Here is a 21865-nt window from a genome sequence, read left to right on the forward strand (position 1 = left end):
TTTGAAAATATTTGAACTATTACAAAAACTTAAACGTAAATTCTAAGTCGAAAAAGGGGCATAATTCTGTCAAAATGCTTGATACAGTTACCTCCTCCTGTCTACAGGTTGGGGTCATGATGGTGAACAAGTGTGCAAAGTTTCAAAGCCATATGTCAATGGACTTTGAAAATATTTGAACTATTACAAAAACTTTAACGTAAATTCTAAGTCGAAAAAGGGGCATAATTCTGTCAAAATGCTTGATAGGGTTACCTCCTCCTGTTTACAGGTTGGGGTCATGATGGTGAACAAGTGTGCAAAGTTTCAAAGCCATATGTCAATGGACTTTGAAAATATTTGAACTATTACAAAAACTTAAACGTAACTTCTAAGTCGCAAAAGGGGCATAATTCTGTCAAAATGCTTGATACAGTTACCTCCTCCTGTCTACAGGTTGGGGTCATGATGGTGAACAAGTGAGCAAAGTTTCAAAGCCATATGTCAATGGACTTTTTAAATATTTGAGCTATTACAAAACTTTAACGTAAATTCTAAGTCGAAAAAGGGGCATAATTCTGTCCAAAATGCATTTGATACAGTTACCTCCTCCTGTCTACAGGTTGGGGTCATGATGGTGAACAAGTGTGCAAAGTTTTCAAAGCCATATGTCAATGGACTTTTGAAAAATATTTGAACTATTACAAAAACTTTAACGTAAATTCTAAGTCGAAAAAGGGGGCATAATTCTGTCAAAAATGCTTGATACAGTTACCTCCTTCCTGTCTACAGGTTGGGGTCATGATGTGAACAAGTGTTGCAAAGTTTCAAAGCCATATGTCAATGGACTTTGAAAAAATATTTGAACTATTACAAAAACTTTTAAACATAAGTGGTTACGCCGACGCTCGGGTGACTGCAATAGCTCTACTTATTCTTATCGAATAGTCGAGCTAAAAAGGTAAAGGGATTAAAGTACACTAATAACTTACAGGTTATTTGCAACTATTTTGCTTTCGTTTAAGGTCTATTTTTGCACTTTTTTACCTCTTTTTGTAATTTATGTGGATCGTTAGCACCATTGGCAATTCTTTGATCACAATATTTTACCTTTAAATCCGTTTTCAAAATTTTTTTTCATGAAATTTAAGCAGGGTCTCGAGTTTAAAAAATAAAATTTTTTTGCTTTTTTTTTTTAATTTTTGTAAGTTTGTTTCATTTAAGCCTCCCCCCCCCCCCCAAACAGGTATTTTCAGTTCATATAGGCCCATCTTCCATTCACCAGTACTAGAAACCCTTTCCTTTTTCCCCCCTCCCCCCCCATCTAAAACTACCAAACATCCCCCCCCTCCCGGGTGGTTTTCGAACCCACGCCCAGAGAGGTAACTTGGATTTAGAATTTCATCGACTCTAACCCCTCGATTTTTTTTTTTATTTTTTTTTCCTCGAAGGGGAAGGTTAGGAATGGTGAGTAAAAAGTTCATTAATTTCCCACCCTGACTATTTAATGCCAGTGGGTGGTTGTGGGGGAGTGGGGGATTTACACCCATGGAATAATAGGACATTTAGTAAAAAAAACATTTGAATATAATAAAAGATACTAAAGTTTTTATTTTTTTTTTTGATATTGTTATTAATTTCCATTCCAACAGTTTATAAATTTCATGATGTTTAAAAGAGATTCTGTTTTGTGTCTATTAATATCAGGTAATAGTATCTTTTAAAATTATTCATTTAACTTATTTTTCTTTATTTAAAAAACTTAGGAATAGTGTATTTATATAAATGTTAAACAGTATAAAACAATTATATACCAAAATTACTTTGGTGATAAAAACAATAATTGTGTAATACACAAAATGTTATATGTGTTTATATCTTTAAAATATTGTCTGACTACTGGTATATTAAGCATTGTTTGTTATTCAAGCAATTTTTAAAAATAAATAAGAAAAGTGTTTGTTTTATTATTTCAAAAATAGAACAGTAAAAGTTTTTACACACAGGATTCATCAGATTGGTTACTGGCTTGAATTACTATTAAAGTGTGCCTGCCTTGCACTACAATGATCCAAACATTTTAACTCTTTACTAGTACTTTCTCAAATATACCAATGCCTATATTGTATTTTTATTCAATTTCGATTTATATTTCATCACAAGCAATTACTGTTAAAACTCTTATATTCTATATTTTGCAATACTTGTTGATTATTCTTTACCTCCCTAAAAGTTACAAAATACCATGGACGTAATTTCTGTGTATAAAACCATATAGATTACATATTCACATTTAAAATTCTTGACTTACAAACTAAAGCTACACACAAACCACACCCATTTTTCATGGTTTATGTCTGCACAGCTAGACAGGGACCATACAGGACACACACATCAGTCACACATTACACACATGTATTGCACATTCACTCCCTAAGTAAAGCCAATATACACAGAATAATGAAGATATCAACTCTGAACAAATACAATAAAAATGTTTCACATACATCCTATTGATCCCTTCAACAAGTGGGACAATTATTTAATGGCCTAGCAGTCACTTAACTTATTATCTTAATCTAAAAGTAGATCCATACCTAAATATAGCATACTCTCTTAAATCAAAATATACTTCAAGCACTGGGAAACTATATTTCTGTTCAAACCACTTAAAGTGATACTTTCAATATTCTGTATACATGAACAAATACAAACAATTCTTTTCCCTGATACAAGTCATTCATACTGTAAAATGTAAAAACGACTAACTATAAACAACTTTTATGGTTATCAATATCTTGATTTACAATCCAAAACCAATTGACCTAGTTTCTGGATGACTTATGGTGTCCTTATTTCAACAAAAACCTAAGAGGTAACATGTTAAATTGACACAACCAAATTTAGAAACATAGCATTATAGTTTAAGATGTTTACACAAGTGTTAAGATTAGAGTTATGACATAAAAATCCTTGTAATACAGCAAACTACATATAAATCTATCATTGTTGCACAACAAATTCAGATAAAGAAATGTTTTTTGAGTATTTCAACCAGTCAGTCATACCTATGATAAGCAAATGTAACATCAACTGTGCTGGCAACATAAAATGATTACACTCATGAACACAATAAAATTATTATAAAGCAAATAATGACAGATCTTAAAAAAAAATAAGATTTCTGAAAATGTGCAATCCAAAAAAGAAGAAAAAGAAATCAACATAAAAATCTAATGGCACCTCATAGATAGTATCATCATAGTATACTAGGTTGAAAGAAGGTCACTCATTCAAGATGAAATCAGTTATATATCAAACCCTGATCGACTCAATGATAAAAAAGGAATGTACGAGGGATGAATACATTTTTGAAAAAGAAAAAAAAACTTATTGCATTTATCAGTGTATTTTTGTGATTCGCACAAGATGCATGCATGAGAACTTTGAGCTTTGAAAACATAAGCATCACAAATACATGTGTATGACCATTTGTTCAATATTCTATATATAAATCCATTTAGTTATTTCTTTTATTTCTTTAAGTTAAATCTTACTTCTTACAATGTCACTATAAATTATATGCAAGTAGACTCATTTGATTTTTTTCCCTTGTTCTAAATTATTAATAATTTTTCTGAAGATCAATTCCAATATGCCAAACTACATTGTTGCATAGATCTTAAAACATACATCATCATCATAATGGAAACATACAAAAGTGACAATCATAATCGATGTTACAATTTTCTATAGAGGAGTCCAATAGTTGTAAGTGCCGGTAATAACATGGTTAACATTGGTATATTCACTGATTCAGCTCCGTTACATCCGTCCTGGTTATCACAGTGGCAGTAACGCATCTTAACTCGGTATGTTCCGGTACGTTCCATGCACTGGCGACCTTCATCTTCTCCTACCTCACCAGACGGTGCACACTGTCTAATGTACCGTACATTCCACTCATCATTGTAGTACACTATAAAATACACACAAAAAAATGTTTAAAACAAACTCTTTCAATAACTTTGGCAGTTTATCTGCACAAACATTCAATATTTAGAACTCTATCAAATCTGCAAATTCATCAATGTATTTCAAAGCGCACCAGTCAAAAAATAAAGGCAGTTGGAGCAGAAGCGTTAAATGAACACTATATCAACTTATTCTCTGGTCAAGATTGACAGACGGACAGTCTAACTTTTTTTGGTCTTTGATCAATACAAGGCATAATTTTTTCAAAAACTAAAGTGTTCATCTAGTTTTCAGTAAATTACGCCCTGATAAAACCTAAAACATAAATCATTAATGAATACAGTAATCAGGAAATCTCCATTATAATTTGCATTGCTAATTTATGCATCATATAATTAAACCTCACTAATATATGCAAGCTTAATTTTAATTAAAGCTAACGCTACATTTTCATTATATAGCAAGATGGTGTAGATTTTGAGAGCAGTAACATTAATACCTTCTTGTACAATCTTTCTACACATAGTTACACCTTCTCCACATTCTTCAAGGTTGTATGTTCGGTTATCAAACCAGTCACCACATGTCTTCTGGAAGTAAGAATTACAAACGTAGCATTTTCTGGCAACACCTGAAAAACAAGAAAAATTATGTGTAAGTGATGAGTTACGTATTTGTTTAAAATGAATACCATGTTCTAAATGCACCAATTTATAAAAGAAAACAATATGATATATCATCCAGTTTAGGTGGGTTTTTTTCCACATCAAAACTACCTGCATTACAAGATAAAATATCATTCTATTATTCCCATTTAATTTAAATGTCAAATTTGGTCATTCAATTTGAAAATAGTCGCAACTTTAATCTTTACTTCACTGAACTGTGTTCAAACATGTGTATTTATAGACTGACCATATTAGAACAACTTAATCATAAATGATAGTCTGCAAGTGTTTCATCAATTTTATCTTGATTCATATGTTATTCTCAGTTTTTGAAATAAGAATTAACTAATATAAACTATGCAATTTCGTTGTAAAATGGGAATTTTCCACTACTAGTCTAGCCTTGAAAATCTTGTCAGGCTAGTGCTTATTTCAACCACTGTTTGACTGTTTGTTACATACCAACATTAGAAATGTCAAAACAATTTTCTATACATAATAAATCCTCTAAAATATCCACTTAGCAATATGCATAATCAAATGTGTTACATTGAATTATGAATATCATGTACAAATATTTCATATCATACACACAAAAAACAAAACAATTCAAGTACTAGTATTTTGTTGTCTTATTTTGTGGCAAATTTATCAATTAACCCTTACCACACCTTTAACACATTAAATGGAGTTGTACATCACACTACTATCTAGACAAACCATACATCATTTTAGGTAAAATCTGAAAATATTAGCAACTCAATACCGAACAGTGCAGACAATTATCAGATGGCTCTGATATGCTGGCTGGCTTTATCCTGCTCTGATATTGAAACAGTGAGTCCATTCAATGATTTGATGTTTAAGGGATTTCAATATCAAAGTATGTACAAAAATTGAGAGCTACCAACAGTAAGGAGTCTGGACCTTGGTTAGACTGCACAGAGATACAGACTGACCTGGTCTTTACTGGCGACAAAGTTAAATCACTTTTGTTTGTAACAGGCTAACAGTTAAATATAATATTAACATTGATAACAGTGTTTATCAACAAATAAACAACACACAATACAAGAATAATGTAAATGATTGCAATAGTATTCATTCCAAGATTGTGCACTGACTGTGACATACTAGAGTACTTTTTATGAAAATCATCAAAATTAAAATATGGAAGTAAGAATTTCAGTTTAAATTTCCTGTTAAATAAATATTATCTCTTATGTCATGTTAATAAGACAAATGTAGCAATGTAAGCATACTAAAGAAACTCATTAATTCACAATTCATATGACAGTTTCCTTTCATTTTATGAAATACAAATGTTAGTGCAGTAGACCACAAAATCCCCCAGGCTATGTCTGTCCTATCACTGTTTCAGTGAATGAAGATATTGTCATAGTAAGGCAATGTCATGACATTTTCATGAACATTTATTTTTGTCAGTTGCTTTGTTGCTCTATAAATAATACTTGTCAATAAATTAAGGACAATGTTCAGGTTTTTGCCTTTTTATACTTAATGTTTCTTTTCTCCATTGTATTGTAATTCAAGCTTTAAATACTAGATATCAAATTTTAAGGACCTTATTTAACTGCAGTATTTTCAATTATAATGTAAACTTTTAAGATTACATTTCAATATTTCAGTACACACACAATTAACAAATATTATAGCAATTCAATTCTCTCTCTCCTCCATTTTCTTGCAACCCCCCATAAAATAAAGCTCGAAATTTAGATTCTATTACTTCGAAAAATAGTAAAGATATAACTGAATATTTTAATCTTGGCTACAGTAGGTAACAAAGGTGTTTAGAAATTATTTGTAGATGACCATTGTTATTCACAAGACTACTGGACCCCTTTGGACATGATAGATATAATTACATAATATTGACAGTTGTTAAAGCCTTTTATGGTCTATTGCACACTGGATAAAACATGATATTTTTACCCCTCAACAGTAGATAAAGTAGACACTTAAATTTTTAAGTAAAAAATGACAGGAAAATCAGCATTTACATCTTATATGTTTTATGTATTTTTTGTTGACGTAAAAACAATTTTTAAAAATCTTTCCTAAGTCAGGGGCCTGTGGTCAATACATTTCTATCCACCTCATTGTAATTTAGTAAAAAGAACGTTTTGAAGCAGTTTTTGACAACGAAAAGTTTTGGCTATTTGAAAAATATTAAAAAGTTTACCAACTTACAAAAAAATCATTACATTCTGTCCTGCTCCTATACTACTAGGTGATCATATGCTTTTTTATTGAAAAACAAAGTTATAAAAATTATGTTTATCAAGTGTCAGGGTTATCTATGCGTCCGAGTTATCTCTCCGACCAGTATATAGATTCTATTACTTCGAAAAATCGTAAAGATATAACTATGAATATTTTAATCTTGGCTACAGTAGGTAACCAAGGTGGTTAGAAATTATTTGTAGATGACCATTGTTATTCACAAGACTACTGGACCCCTTTGGACATGATAGATATAATTACATAATATTGACAGTTGTTAAAGCCTTTAATGGTCTATTGCACACTGGATGATAGTCTCTTTGTCAAATTTTGACCTCGGATCTATTTGGCCCAAGGCCAATAACATCCTAACCTGTTCAGGTAAAACGAACACGACGATTCCATTACTGTATTCATATAATATTTAACGGTCGGTCATTAAATCACAAAATCATTTTAAAATTTAAATGAAACAGTTAATAATTATGAATTAGATCTAAACTAGATGAACAGGAATGTAACATCGTAGGCACAACTAACAGGATAGTCCAGTTATGTTTGTTGTGTCCGAATTGGACAACGTTTTTATCAATAGACAACCATCTCGGCATAAAAATACACAAACACAGAATAGAACATGAAATGAAACATTTATCATGTTTACGATATAAAACTTTAAACAATTGCAGTCAAACCATTTTTAGTCTGCCGGTTCGCATCGACGATTACATGGCTGCTGCTAATAGTCTTGAAAAACTTCATGATAAGGTTAATTAGCGTATATATTTAGAAATAAAATGTTGAAAATGAAAATAAAACATTTTATTACCTTGATCCAACACCATAAAAAGAGCAACAGCTCCGATCAAACATGCAAAAAGCCACTTCATTTTCACTGTGTGTAAAAACTCTTTCTGATGGAGGTCACAAACCAATCGTAGAGGACAGTGTAAGCGTCACGCATGCGCAAAATGGCGAATTGGACAAGCGTGACGTCAAAGAGGCGCTTAAGGGATGATTTCGAAATGCCGGTAATATTGCGAAATTCTCTATGGCAGTGCATATACTGAGCACATTCTTGAAATATATAGCTAGGGGTCTATAAATTATTTCAACATGTGAAATAAAATGACCTGCTTAAGATCATATACTTGAGCTATTTAGATATTAAAATTAGTACAAATGTAATATTTAGGTGAAATTAACTTAAAGCAGCATGCCTCCATGCAGATTCCGATTGCTGATTTTTATGAAAATTTTGAAAATGTAATATTGAAAAGTAAAATATTGTGAAGTGGACAAAGAAAATAATTTACACATTGCAAATGGCATTTACAGCCCATCTATGCAAAAATGGCGCTCTTACCGCGTAAGTAACGCAGTAGAAATGTGAAAAAAAATATATTATTGCAATTTTGGTCAAAAATCGCATATAAAATGGAACTTAAATGCTTTTAATTTGAACATGTGTACATTTCTTTAAATCTCAGTACATTTTTTTCAAATTTAATTTTCTTAGAATATTTTGGCTGCAGCCTTAATTACAAATACGTATTGGGTCTACTATAGACTATATATATATATATAGTACTGTACTCTGCAAAATTAACCTTAAAATTTAAACATGATTAACATTTTCTCATCTTTCTCCTGTATACAAAGGAGCGAGTGCGACTTTATAAACTCTAACGACTAACTAATGTTCTCGATAGATAATTTTTGCTACTTTTAGTTGTTTTTTTTTTCAGCTTTCGCAGATGCCAAGTTTTGAAGAAGACCTTCAATTGCATTACAATGTTTGTTTTCGTTTAAAAGACTAATTCAAAATGTAATTTTTTTAATAATGCATGCCAGATTTAAATCAGCAGGCTCACATTTTTTTAAAAAGAGTCGATCTTTATTCCATACATACAAAAAGTGTCCTTATATAATGTAACCAGATTCATACTTCGGTAATCTAATTTAAAGTATGTTTTCTTTTTGACATTATATCGGACAGAAAATACATTTTCGAGTTTTTCTATACCATTTGGGATCGTTCTAACCAAAAGCTTATGTGCATTTTTTTTATAGATTATTCGGTCACTCTAGTTTCCAAGAATAATCCTTTTTATTGTGCAAATTTATAAGACCTTAAACGGGCTATGACTCGCATATATATAATATCGTTTTTCATTTTATTTTCATTATTATCTTCTTCGTTTTTCCCGTTTTCATTTTTCCAGTTTATCCATAATCGATTTTCAGATTTTATGTGTTTTTTTAGGCTATTGCATGGCCTCAGCGCCTTAATTACTTGACCTATATGTGTATATAAGTATGACTATTTTAATTAAAAAATTTATTTTGCACGGAAAATTCACAATGTATTATATAACTTGTAAGAGTTAAAAAACTAAATTCCAATGCTTCAGGTTTCTATTATTTACCTAAGCGTGAACTCGTGTGTATTAAAACCAAATCTATTTTATCTTTAATTTAATTCGATTGATCCTCTGCTTAACCGACAGTTTATTACCTGTTATTTTAAAAAATAATGTGTAACCTTTAAGAACCTCTACATTTGCGCAGGCGCTTTAAACCAACCCGGATCAAACATCTTTACCTGCACACCGGTCACGTGACCAGGTTAATTAATCTTACATGTAAATGAGCTCAGGTGTGCAGCGCCACCAAGGTAAACGACATCCGCCAAAATGGCGAAGTTAAAAACAACATTCATACCTGTTTTGCTGAGTTTTCTGCTATTAGTAAGAAAAGGTTGGTATTTGAGTCATATATGGATATATATGTTTATAACCTTACTCAATATTATTTCCCACTATCGGCCTTATCGCTTAGTTACACTTTTACCTGAGAGACGTTTATCCTGAGTCACTCATTTCCTCTTTTCAAGATTGAAAATTAAAGATAATTGAACTTATTCATTTATGATCTAAGTGCCTTTATTAAATCGTATAACAGATATATTTACGCTTTTACATGTATAACTATGAAATTAATAATTTAAATTTATATACCTGTGTCGGTAAACATTGAAGGGGAGACAATTTGATTAAGGCCGTTCAACAGGTATTATGAAAACGAAAATGTAAACATTATGAAGCAAATCTATAATACAAATTTTATTGTATGTTTAACAATTAAGAAGATAGTCAAGTAAATGTAACAGTTAACAGACCTAAATAGTCCAGGTCCAGAAATTATTTGCAGGTTAATTATATATAATTATTATGCTTTTCAGTTTGATAAATTGTTAAGGTGTAAACAATACTCTTTGCATTGATTTATTTTCCAGGCTATGCTATTCAGTGCTACCAGTGTGACAGTAATGAGAACACCGACCTCTGTCCCCAGGAAACACCATTTGACACGTCTATCAATGCTATGGTAGATTGTAATAGTTTTGAAGCTAACACACCAGGACAGTTCTGTGTGAAGATTTATCAAGAAAGCCCAGGATGTGAGTGATATTGAGATTAATCATAATGAAATTGTCAATCTAACCTTTAGCCTGCTGACAGCAACAGATTCTTAGTATCCCATGCAACCACACTGCAGACATATTATAACCTGAACAAAAAGCATTTATAATGTATTGGGAAATTTCAAAGTATATACTGATTGAATAGGGAACAGAGCAGACCTGGATCAGTCGGCACGGCACCTCTGTGCAGTCTGATAATGGTTTGCACTGTTCACTATTCATCAAGTACATAATTTTATGGTAATTTGCCTAAATTTGATGATTGGTTTTGTCCAGATTGAAAGTCTATTTAACATATTTAGCATCATAATTTATAAACTTGTGCAAAAATATTGATTTAAAATGTATATTTTCTTAATATGACAAATAGTATTTGAAAGAAAGGTAAATTTTATAAGAAATTTATATTTGTATTAAACCACTGAATTAAAAGAATTAAACAATTAAAGATAAAGTGAAAGGTTGCTACCAGTTTGTGTAAATATATCACAAGGCTAAGAGCATTTTATTTATAAGCCTTAATTCTGTCATTTATCTTATTGTGTGTCATTTATATTATTTACATTTATTAATTTATTGAAAAAGTTTTGAGTAACATTTTTGTTCTGTTACAGTCGGTGCCTGGATCAAAGTTACACGAAGATGTGCCTCAAGAACAGATCAGGGTGTGGCATGGGGGTGTAGATGGTCCTGGGATAATGTGGGGGTGTTTAAGAACACTTGTTACTGTGAAAGTGATGGTTGTAATGGATCATCTGGAATTAGAGTCAATGTTGTTCTTGCATCTATTCTTGCTGCTTTTGGTGTTTTATTGAAGCAATTCTTGTGATAGATTTCTTAATTTCTGTGTCAAACTGTTTGAATGCTACAAGAATATTCCTTGCCTTTATATTTAGAACAATTCATATAATATCAATACATTCCATGCAAAAACATGCAGCGAAATGCAAAAACATGCAGCGAAGATGTTTCATCAGCCTTTTAATCAATGTTAAGTTCTCTGCATGGTTATTGGCAAGTCAAGTATTTTATCAAGCATGTTTTTACCATGTTTACATTCCAGGTAAAATGTCAATGTAGCTTTATGACTTAATTTTTTTTCAGAATGTAGCACTCAGTTAAATATATAGTGTTAAAAAGTGTAAATAAAAAAGATGCAAATGTAGGGGAATTTAAATTACTTATAATACAATAAAGTTATTGCAAAGGTCACCATATTAATAGTTATTTGTTTAGATTGATTGTAATAATAAACACTGAATTTTATGTTTATCAGCCAACTTAATTAAGTTGATTTCCCCCGTTATATAATATATATATATAAGTGTACACTAATTTGATAGAAGCATTTATATGATATTCTGTATGTAAATACCTGTTGATACATATGATACATTCATATGGAGAATCAAGTATAAATCAGGGAGTGTAAACATTGTGGCTTGATAATTAATGTTTTTGATTTTAAAAATTAATCTAGAATTGATCTATGCAAGGTTTTGTTTTTGTATGAATGTTTTAACAAGTGTTAAATGTATTGTTTGGTTATGAATGGGAATGATAATGCATAATTGTTGACCAAATGATAATGCATAATTGTTGACCACATGTCTGGAATAATTTCTTCCTGAAGACTTTGTTGATAGGTTACAATAAGTTTTTTATTTCATGGAAGTTGATAAATTCCTTTATGAATCAGCATGATATTATGATATGGTATATAACCTAATATAAAAGTAGACAAAGCCTATGTACAGGGAAGTCAGATAAAAAAAAAATCATTCATTTAATTTTACATTTTTCGTTTTAAAGTTATTCAGTATTTCATGCACAGCTTATGTTTTCAAGACAGTTATTTTTGAGCCAAAAAGTTATTGGAATACCCTACCTATTATCATTGAGTTACATTAAAAATAGCAGCGTCCAACTAGAAATGACACTGAAAATTTCACTGATATACAGGTAAAGAATAAAAAGATCACAAACCAACACAGTTTATCAAAACATTGTTTCGCTTTAAGTTCTTCAGTTGATATGATAAATAACAAAGCAAATGACCTACTGATGGGTATAGAAATTTATATATTTTTTAATTGTTTTCTATAACCGGGGAAGTCAAAATCCATGACTTTGACTTCCCGGTATTAAAAATTTAAGAAAGAAAAGAAAAACGGTATCTATTTCTTAAGTATCTTGATATTTTGTTAACAAGAAACTTTCCGATTATGTGATGAGAAAATGCTGAGGCGAGTGTATGTAATGAATGTATGGGCAAAGAGTTGCAAGTGAAGTAAATGGACATAAATGTGTTATATATGTTATAATATGTTTTAATAAACAAATTGGTTGTTCCACCAATATATCAATTACATATCAAATCTGTACATATCTGTTACAGTATGTAAATATTTTGTATGATGTAAATATATATATTTTTTTTATAATAGTGCACAGAATGTGTTGAACATGATTGTAAATATACAGATAATTATGTAACCTTTATATATATTTCATATCATTTATACAATTTATGTAGATTAAGAATCAATGATTAATTTACAATGAATTCCATTTAAGACAGACCTGTGTAAAAATTAAATTTGATGGCATGACAAACCAGTAGAAATAATCACATGTTTTCAACTATCACTTGACAATAATTAAGAAAATACAGATAAACAAAAAGATTATTTAAATGTTTCAAAAAGAAAAATATCATTTTTTTTACAATTTCCGATGGAGAAAAGCCTATATTTTTCCTAAAAAAATAATAAAGTTGTATGGAAATAAGGACTACAATTAAACAGAAATTTTAAGTAAATCAATGTTAATAAGATGAATTATCACTTCTTATCAGTTTTGTAGCCTTCTATGGTTGTGAGAGCTAAGGCCTAACTTGTTCATTCCATAAATTATATGTTAATTAAAACTTTTCAATAAACTTGTTCTGAAATATATATTTTTAGTAAATTCATGCTATCCAAGTTGCTTATATTCTGCAAAGACATTCCATGCTTAGTCTATATTTCATTCTTGTATTATAGCCATTTTTATACATAACAATAAACTGTATAAAGAAACATGTGTATTGTTTTATTTCGAGGTGGTGGGCAAGGTCGAGAGACTTCTTGCTAAATGTCATTGTTATAGGTTTGAATCAGATATTTGGATTCCTACAATCATGTTGAAGCTATCTGATTAGCAAACTGGTGGTTTAAATGCTTGTGTCTGAAATAATGAATAGGGGACACTTCTTGTTTTCTTCCACCATCCACCATTTAAGCAGGAAAGTTGTCTTGTGACCTTTATGTGACTTTAAACCTACCCAAAAAGACTTGTATGTTTGAAGGTTTAATATAAAGAGCATACAAATAGTCTTGCTAGACCTGATTGCTGGCTTAATTTTTGGAATAATGAAATTCTTACAGGCAGCCCAAAACAGGTCTTAAAGCTATTAAACTAAATGCTAATACCAGTAATTTAGATTGTCTGATTAAATAATGACTAAAGATAGTGCTCATTGGAAAAATGTTTTTCTACCCTTTTAAGTATTGTTCAGTACTTTTTATCCATGCAGAATTGTAGATAAAAACAGCACGCCTCCAGATTCCAGCTAATTTTCATGAAAATTTTGAAAATGTATTAAAAAGTAAATATTGTGAAGCTGACAAAGAAAATAATATGCACATTGCAAACAACACAACCCATGTAAATTATCAAAGTGGTCAAAATATGCAAAATTAGCCCTTACAGCGTTAGTAACGCAGTAGAAATATGTAGAAAATTATTGAAAATTCGGTCATTTATCGCAAGAAGCATTGAAATCATTTTATCTTCAGTTTTTTTACTTTTCATAAAACCTCGATACATTTTTCTCAAGTTAGATTTTCTTGAAATATTTTGTCTCATCTGGAGGCATGCAGCTTTAAGTATATATTGTTAACAGACTTAACACAAGGACTTGGAGGGTATACAGCTGTCTCTTCTGAAATATTTTAATAAAATTAAAAGTTAGTAAAGTTATTTTTTTGCCATAATCTTATGATGGATTCTCCAAAGATTTTTAACAAAAAAATATAACAACTTCCATTTACCAATAATCACATGTAAACAGAATAAATGTTTCAGAACAGAATACATGTACCTGTATGCTGCTATTTTAGAAGGGTTTTAACTGTTCAGCAATGATTTCTTGCATTTACCATTCCCTCTTAAAGAAATAAACATAGATTTTGTATTTCTTTCGAATTGGTATTTTGTACAATTATTTTGTATATTTATAGCTTTATACACTTTTAAAGAGGCTAGCCACATTCATTTAAGCTAACATGAAAGAAAACCTATGTTTGGATATGACACAATCTGAATGTTAAGGCAAGGTCATAGAAAACCAATGATGAATAGGTCATGGAAAAAGCATTTTAAGGCATTTCAAACGTCTAGAGGTTCTTCATTGCTATCAACAAACTTCGAGCAAACTCGATAAAAAGTCTCTACAGGAAACTATTAAACAGCTTAAATGACTTTTGTAGACAATATTATATACTGTACATAAATTAAAAGATGACACCACCCATCAGTCACTGTTTTAACATGAATAAATCAACAAAGTAAAGGGTTTAAAGTAAACAAACAGCAACGTTTTTTTTTATGATTTACACATACTTTTATTTTATCACAGAAAGATAACAATTACAGGATTATGTACAATTTTCAAATGCCTATACCTGACACAATATTTAACAGTTACAAGCTAAACATTGTCTTTATTATAATCTATGTTAACTTCTGATACAAGTATACAACTTTTCAATAACAATTAAGAAATTACTGGTCCAATTTTCTCTATAATTGATAATTTGAAAAAAAGATCATAAGAATCACACTTTGATTTTTTAAATCTAAATGCCATTTTTTTAAACTGTAATAACTAGACTAATTAAAGCATTTCTTGTCACTTGTTTTTTTTTATTAGAAAACAATATGTGTTAACATGTTTAAACTGATAAGTTATTTTGTAATACAACATGTAAGTAACATGTAAAGCTAAATCTACAGCAATACTGGAATTCAAGATAAAATACTTGTTGTTATAAGCTAGAAAATTATGATAAGCATATTCCTTTAATCAGGGGCCATTCATGTCTTGATAATGTCTGTTACTCAAAAGCCAGGAACCATTCCTGTCTTGATATTGTCTGTTACTCAAAAGCCAGGAACCATTCCTGTCTTGATATTGAACCATTCCTGTCTTCATGATGTCTATAACATTGTGTATACATCATGCCCACAAACCTCTATCTATAATCATCATAATTTTCTAGACTCATCAACACAGTAACAAAAATAAACCACAATACTTGTATAAAAATATTTATCACAGACAATGATATAACAAATAAAGAATTCAAAAAGTAAACTTTGGCATATAATAATAGAAAACGTTGCATGTATAAATTACAATTATTTTCAACACAAAATCAACAATACAGTGTAAAATCGTCAATATTACAGGAAATAACTCAGTGCATGGTCAAATACAACAAATAAATTATTGTTTTATCAAATAATACCATCATAAAGTTTATAAGATATGGGCACATACTTTGATCTTGTTGTTTTACAGACAATATACTGATAAACACCTTCACTAACAATACTTCATACTAAATTAATAACTTTCTAAATCTGTAATCATATTTACCCACTATTTTCCAACCAAAATTTTTTTAGATTCATGACAGGGAAAATATGACACTAATATTCATCAATTATAGAAAATAATTTTCCTCTTTTAATTTCATTATCACAAATGCAAACAAATACGTATTTACTGAAAACAAGCTATAAGCTTTTGACTAAAATCAATATTGGCCAAATCTTTTTTTAAAACACTACATCCATTTTTTGTTCCTTAAAACAATAAGGCACTTCTATAACTAAAACATTCTATTGATAAACTTGATTTAAAAAAAATGAACAAATACACATACTTTGTATGAATATGAGGTAATGGGAAATTTATCTTAAAACAGAGGCTGATCTCTTCTACTGTACAGCACACACAATAAAAAAAAAATAGCACAGTAATGTTCACACTTGAGATTTGGCATAAAAGGGGAAATGATTTCAGATTTAAAATAATAAATTATAGGACGGAGATTTATCAACAGCTAAAAAATCACATGGACGGCTTAGAAATAACAAATTATATAATGCATTTACAAAGTCATATCAGAAATTTATTCAGGAATGTTAATCAGTACTGAAATTTTCCGCAAAAATCTTTTAGAGAAAAAAATGCAATGCATATATTATACAAGTTTCATTCAAACATTAGTTAAAAAGTCTTTAATAAATATTTCTTTCAACAGAAAGTTGATAGTAAGTGTTCAATATCTTCCAGAAGCTTTAAAGTCAGTTTAATCATCCAGCTGACATAGAGCAGCTACTCCTCTGTTTATCCAATGAGATTGGGGCTTGTCAGACGGAATCTCAATATACAGCACAAAGTTTGTAGAATGACCAGTTGTGGACAGTACACCTCGTCGAGCTGTCGTCTTGTAGACTGGGCATTTGTAAATTGGCTTCTGGGCAAATTTGGACATCTCATTGGGCTTGAATAACATAAGTGGCATAGGATCAAACAAAATCTTTGGGAGTGACTCACCCAAAAATTGTTTTTCTCTATCCCAACGAGTACCTTCTAAAAAGAGACCCTGAAGAAAAAGAAACAACATTTTAAATGGGTTATATCTTGGTTTTTAAACTGTATGAGCAGTCTGTATTTTTTTAAAAAGACCATAAAAAAAATCAATTCTGGTAATCATAGTGTATTTTTTTTAATTCATGAAGTTATTTATTTTATCACACACCCGTGCCGATTTTGCGACTCCGTAAATATGGTATTGCACAGCTGTGCATATATTTTGACGTGACGTCATTAGTGTTATACAAACATAGTGTAAAGACGCGCTAAATGTTAGCGTTATACTATAGGCGTGGCGCGTCAATGAAAAATAACTCTTATTTCACTTTAAACGGTCTTTATTTTGGGTATGTGATAAATAGAATATTAAGTTTGTGTAAGTTCATTACTGAATTTATTGCACTCGTTGAATAAAATAATATTATGCTCGCCAAAGGCTCGCATAATATAATTTCATTCAACTTGTGCAATAAATTCAGTATTGAACTTACACTCATTCAATATCCTCTTTTTATTTATAAATAGAATAAAAATTTGCACAAAAAGATCAGTTCATGTCATCCAATGATAGCATACTTATATTACTTTGTTAACCATTTGTATCTTTTCTGAAATGAAATCATGTTTTGAAACAACTTGAGCAAATGTAATCTCAAAGAAAACTATTGGTTTACAACTTTGCAAACAACTTTACTTCATGACTAATGAAAATAAGAAAGAATGTAATAAAAGTAGAAAATATGAGTATTAATTATAAAACTTGAAAAAAGAAAGCTTACATAAATGAGAGCACCATCTTCTGGTTTTGTCATTCCTTCTCTGTCGTCTCCCTTCATCTCAAACTCAAAGCCAACTGTGTCTATGGGAATTGTGTATTTTCTGGCATAATTCTGAGCCACACCTGTAAATTTTATCAATATTTAGTTTCAATTAAATCTAGCTAAAAATAAAAGAAATGCATTCATTTTCAATAAGAGTTTGGATATAAAAGAAACTGTTATTATGAAAAACAAGCCAAGGAATAAATCCTTTTATGACTGAATTTCCTTTAAGGACTTGTCCATGTTACATTTTGAAACAGATTACTTGTCTTATTAATGTTAAGAATACTACAATGATAATTAGTAGCTGGCCAGCCAGCAGTATAGACCCAGACAAATGTATAGTTAGGCTGTGCTAAATACTAGTGGAAAGGCTATACAGATAATGATTCATGACTTATATAACCCTGTGAAAGAGAACATACCAGTAAGGAAAGACTGTGTGAAATAGAATCCTGACAACCAGAATGTGTCTGGAGCACCATGCTCTATCCAATCTTTGAAAAACTTCAACCTGAAATAACACATTAGTATTACTGAATGAATTACAACAAAACAAACAGAAATGTGTTTAAACTTAACAATGACAATGGAGGCATGGGCACTGACAAAAAAAGGCATATACAAAAAACTCAAGTTTTTTATCCCCTACCAGTTATTCAAACAAATCCAAATTAAGAAGAAACTTCATTGTTAACAAGATTCTATTGGTAAAAAAGCTTGATTTTATCTTTTATATTTTTTCACCAATATAGTGTTTTTATATAGAAGGAAAATAAGAAGAAAAATAAGAAGAAATATTATACCTAGCTAACAAGTCTGTTACATAACTACCAAGTGGTTTCAAGGAGGGGTAAGACTTGGCTGCCCATACAGCAGGAACTTTTCCGTTCATCATGCTGGTGAACACTTCCTCTAGTTCAGCTGACATCACCACCAGACCTTTAATGGCCTTCTGTAAGTTCACAAGTGAAGCTCGCACCACCGATATGAGGCGGTTAAATCGGATCAGCTCCTGTCTAAGTACAGTGTTCATGGACTCATCGTAGACAACTGGGTACTTCTTGATAACCTGTGCAAACATAACAGAATATTTTCATTCACCTGAATTTTTATAACAATAAAGACAACACAAGAATTTGTTTCCGCTAAAGCCTTATATTATAATTAAAGTATTGTTCATAACCTCCTAAATGATTTTTGTATAGATGCTAAACCACTGTGACATTTGTAGTGACATTAAAAAATTCATACTGGTATGTTTATTTCACTGACTTTCTTTTATAAGAAAAAATATCATTGACAAAGAGTTTATGTCATGCAGTAAATGTTGAATTGCCTTTTTTACACATAATTTTGATACAATTCTAAACCTTTTGTAGGTCTTTTTATACAAACTAACCATTTCAAGATCATAGTCTGGGGGCATCTTTCCAAGAATATCAGCAGATAAATCTTGTATGACATCTCCAGCAGATTTACCTCCCTTGCCTGACTGTCTTGGTAATGTCAAAAGAATACTTTCAAACAGCTGAAATAAAAGAAAAGTGTCAAAATAACATATCCCCTGACAGTAGTATATCATTCACAGTTTACATTAAGTTTATTTTTTATTTATAGCACACTGTCAAACGGATATAGCCTAGAGCAATTTCTGTGTGAATATTACATCTATTTTCACATAGTCTGTATCTACATGGCTACAGGCAAACTACAGAGCATATCATAAATACTGTTATGACAATTGCATTGATAACAATGAAAACTGTATAGTAAGTTGTATATATGCCAAGTTTAAACAATGACTTTTTCCTAGTAAAATGATAAAGAGTAATAAATGGTGAATGTAAAATGCTAAAGGTTGTTAAACACAGTAAAGCAGAATATGTTTAAAGTCTAGATTTAATTGAACCTGTTAATGGACTGCAATTATAACATGTGGGCTGCCCTTTATGATGTAAATCATGGCTTAAACCAGAGATGTAGAGGTTAGAATGTCAGACATAATCCCCTTCGGACAAAATCCCCTTCACCTACCCAGACAAAATCCCCTTCATGGGTGGACATAATCCCCTTCATTTTTTTGCAAGGCTGGACAAAATCCCCTTCACTACCCGGACAAAATCCCCTTGTTTCATAGGTTTCTTAAATGTATTATTACGCTCCATAAAAATTGATGAATAATGTATTATTATACTTCCTAAAAATTTATGAATAATGAACTTTTGTTTTTTATTTATAATTATGTATCAATAGTTATCCTTTATTTAGTTTAGAAGTTTTCATTAAAATTATGGTAAATTATCAACTGGCTAACACATATTTGATTAGGCAATTTCTTTAATTGTATTAAATTGATTAGTATGAAAAACATTTTTATTAGCCAATAATTGTTTCATTGATTGTATAAGTTGATAATTCTAAATGATATATACTATTCATTGTTACAATTTCTATTGATGAAAGAGTGATAATTTAATCAAACCAAGATCACTGCACTACTTGATTGATTGTTATGAATGCTTTAACACAGCAATTTTAATGTGATTTAAATGTTGCTAATTGAATGTGCTTTTCTGCTGAAATAATTTCTACTTATTTATACATTAAGATATTTACTACACAGCATAATGCAGTATGTTGCTCTCATACCCACTTTATAAACCGAAAATTCCTCTGAGGGGGATTTTGTCCTAGGTAGCAATTTTATGAAGGGGATTTTGTCCACTTCAAAATTTCACACATGAAGGGGATTATGTCCACCCATGAAGGGGATTATGTCCGGATATACAAAAATACATGAAGGGGATTTTGTCCGAAGGGGATTATGTCCGTACACCGTAGAGGTTATCTATGTCTCTGCTTAAACATGTAATAAATATGATGCCTAGGATCATGTAATGCATGCAAGACAAGAAATAATAATGAAAAGTTCTATTCTGAAGTAAACATATAACATACAATGTGTGTTTCTTGGTTGTCTTTGGTAATATCAGCATTGTCATGGAGACCAAACACCTCTGGACTTGGATTAAGTGGTAGAGATCTCAGATAATCTATATATGACTGGTATGCTGATTCTGGTGGTGCATAGTATAGTCCACTCTCTGAGAACCTATAATATAAATAGCATGTTATGTTAACATTGTGGCCACTTTACAACCATATTTACTAGAGTGGTATTAGTAAATAATATTTATTTTACAGTTGTTGAAATACCAAGGAAATTTATCTATAAATCATACACTATATGCAGACAAATATTTATATTTACAATGATGGAGTCTTGTTCATACAGACACTCAGTTCTGAAAATAACTTTTCATGATGTATTGAAAATGACATGGAGTTTAATAGAGTGTATGTATATCTGTGAAAATGATGACAGTTTATACTGTTGTATAGACAGCTTATTCAAAGGTCAAACAACTAAAAAACACATCAAAAAGGCTAGTAATGTCAAACTTTGCTACATCTCACAAAGATAAGAGAATTCTGTAAACTGAACTAAATTTCTACAAAATAAGCCAATTAGATATATCTCAATTTTAAACCAAAGATTTGTTTTGATTCAATGTACATGTACGTATTTGCTACAATAATGACTTGTGTATGTCACCTGTCACGTGTAGACCTAGGTCAGCCTACAAACCTGTGCAGTATGAACAGGTTATATCCAGTTGACTACTGAATTTTAGTACTCTTACTGTCAAGTTCATTTTAATATTTCAGCAGACTTGTAGTTTTAAATGAAAGATATGATAAGGACAATGAGTACAGGAATCTAGGTGTTATACTTTGTATATTACCTGTAGTTATCATCATCAACAATATCTCTACGGAAGAAGATACTCAGTAATGAGACAAGCAGACGTCTGTCCTTGTCGTCTGTTACACGACCTCCATAATTACACTCTCCTGTCAGATACACTAACGCAGGTAACGGGAGCTCTTCATAATCATTCAGGAACATCTATAA

At 30.6% G+C, this 21865-nt stretch overlaps 3 protein-coding genes across 3 annotated transcripts in view; 1 reads left to right on the plus strand and 2 right to left on the minus strand.

Annotated features, from left to right (window-relative positions):
* Nucleotides 1–2123: 2123 nt before the first annotated feature.
* LOC132727873 (uncharacterized) lies at nt 2124–7856 on the minus strand. Its single transcript, XM_060713462.1, has 3 exons — nt 7699–7856; nt 4454–4585; nt 2124–3958 (listed from the first exon to the last, which is right to left on the minus strand). The coding sequence occupies exons 1-3, from the start codon at nt 7757–7759 to the stop codon at nt 3720–3722; spliced, it is 432 nt and encodes a 143-aa protein (XP_060569445.1). The 5' UTR covers nt 7760–7856; the 3' UTR covers nt 2124–3719.
* A 1613-nt stretch (nt 7857–9469) lies between these two features.
* Nucleotides 9470–13436, plus strand: LOC132727859 (uncharacterized). The gene is made up of 3 exons (XM_060713447.1): nt 9470–9629; nt 10168–10332; nt 10971–13436. The coding sequence occupies exons 1-3, from the start codon at nt 9566–9568 to the stop codon at nt 11183–11185; spliced, it is 444 nt and encodes a 147-aa protein (XP_060569430.1). The 5' UTR covers nt 9470–9565; the 3' UTR covers nt 11186–13436.
* Nucleotides 13437–16572: 3136 nt separating this feature from the next.
* The window catches only part of LOC132727879 (dynein axonemal heavy chain 3-like), a 77732-nt gene continuing 72439 nt past the window's right edge, over nt 16573–21865 (minus strand). The window contains 7 exon segments of the mRNA XM_060713468.1: nt 16573–17075; nt 17845–17966; nt 18312–18400; nt 18693–18958; nt 19289–19417; nt 20848–21001; nt 21696–21859. Of these exon segments, the coding sequence (XP_060569451.1) occupies nt 16779–17075; nt 17845–17966; nt 18312–18400; nt 18693–18958; nt 19289–19417; nt 20848–21001; nt 21696–21859 (1221 nt within the window). The 3' untranslated portion in view covers nt 16573–16778.

The sequence above is a fragment of the Ruditapes philippinarum genome, unplaced genomic scaffold, assembly GCF_026571515.1.
Source record: "Ruditapes philippinarum isolate M1 unplaced genomic scaffold, ASM2657151v2 ctg84_1_1_1_1, whole genome shotgun sequence".
NCBI lineage: Eukaryota > Metazoa > Mollusca > Bivalvia > Venerida > Veneridae > Ruditapes > Ruditapes philippinarum.

Excerpts from the sequence above, each read along its gene's own strand:
- LOC132727873 (XM_060713462.1), bottom strand. The coding sequence starts at position 7,759 with ATGAAGTGGCTTTTTGCATGTTTGATCGGAGCTGTTGCTCTTTTTATG. Across the intron at positions 4,586-7,698 it reads TTTTATGGTGTTGGATCAAG|GTGTTGCCAGAAAATGCTAC; the intron begins GTAATAAAATGT and ends CTTGTTTTTCAG. Across the intron at positions 3,959-4,453 it reads TAGAAAGATTGTACAAGAAG|TGTACTACAATGATGAGTGG; the intron begins GTATTAATGTTA and ends TGTATTTTATAG.
- LOC132727859 (XM_060713447.1), top strand. The coding sequence starts at position 9,566 with ATGGCGAAGTTAAAAACAACATTCATACCTGTTTTGCTGAGTTTTCTG. Across the intron at positions 9,630-10,167 it reads TCTGCTATTAGTAAGAAAAG|GCTATGCTATTCAGTGCTAC; the intron begins GTTGGTATTTGA and ends TTTATTTTCCAG. Across the intron at positions 10,333-10,970 it reads TTATCAAGAAAGCCCAGGAT|TCGGTGCCTGGATCAAAGTT; the intron begins GTGAGTGATATT and ends GTTCTGTTACAG.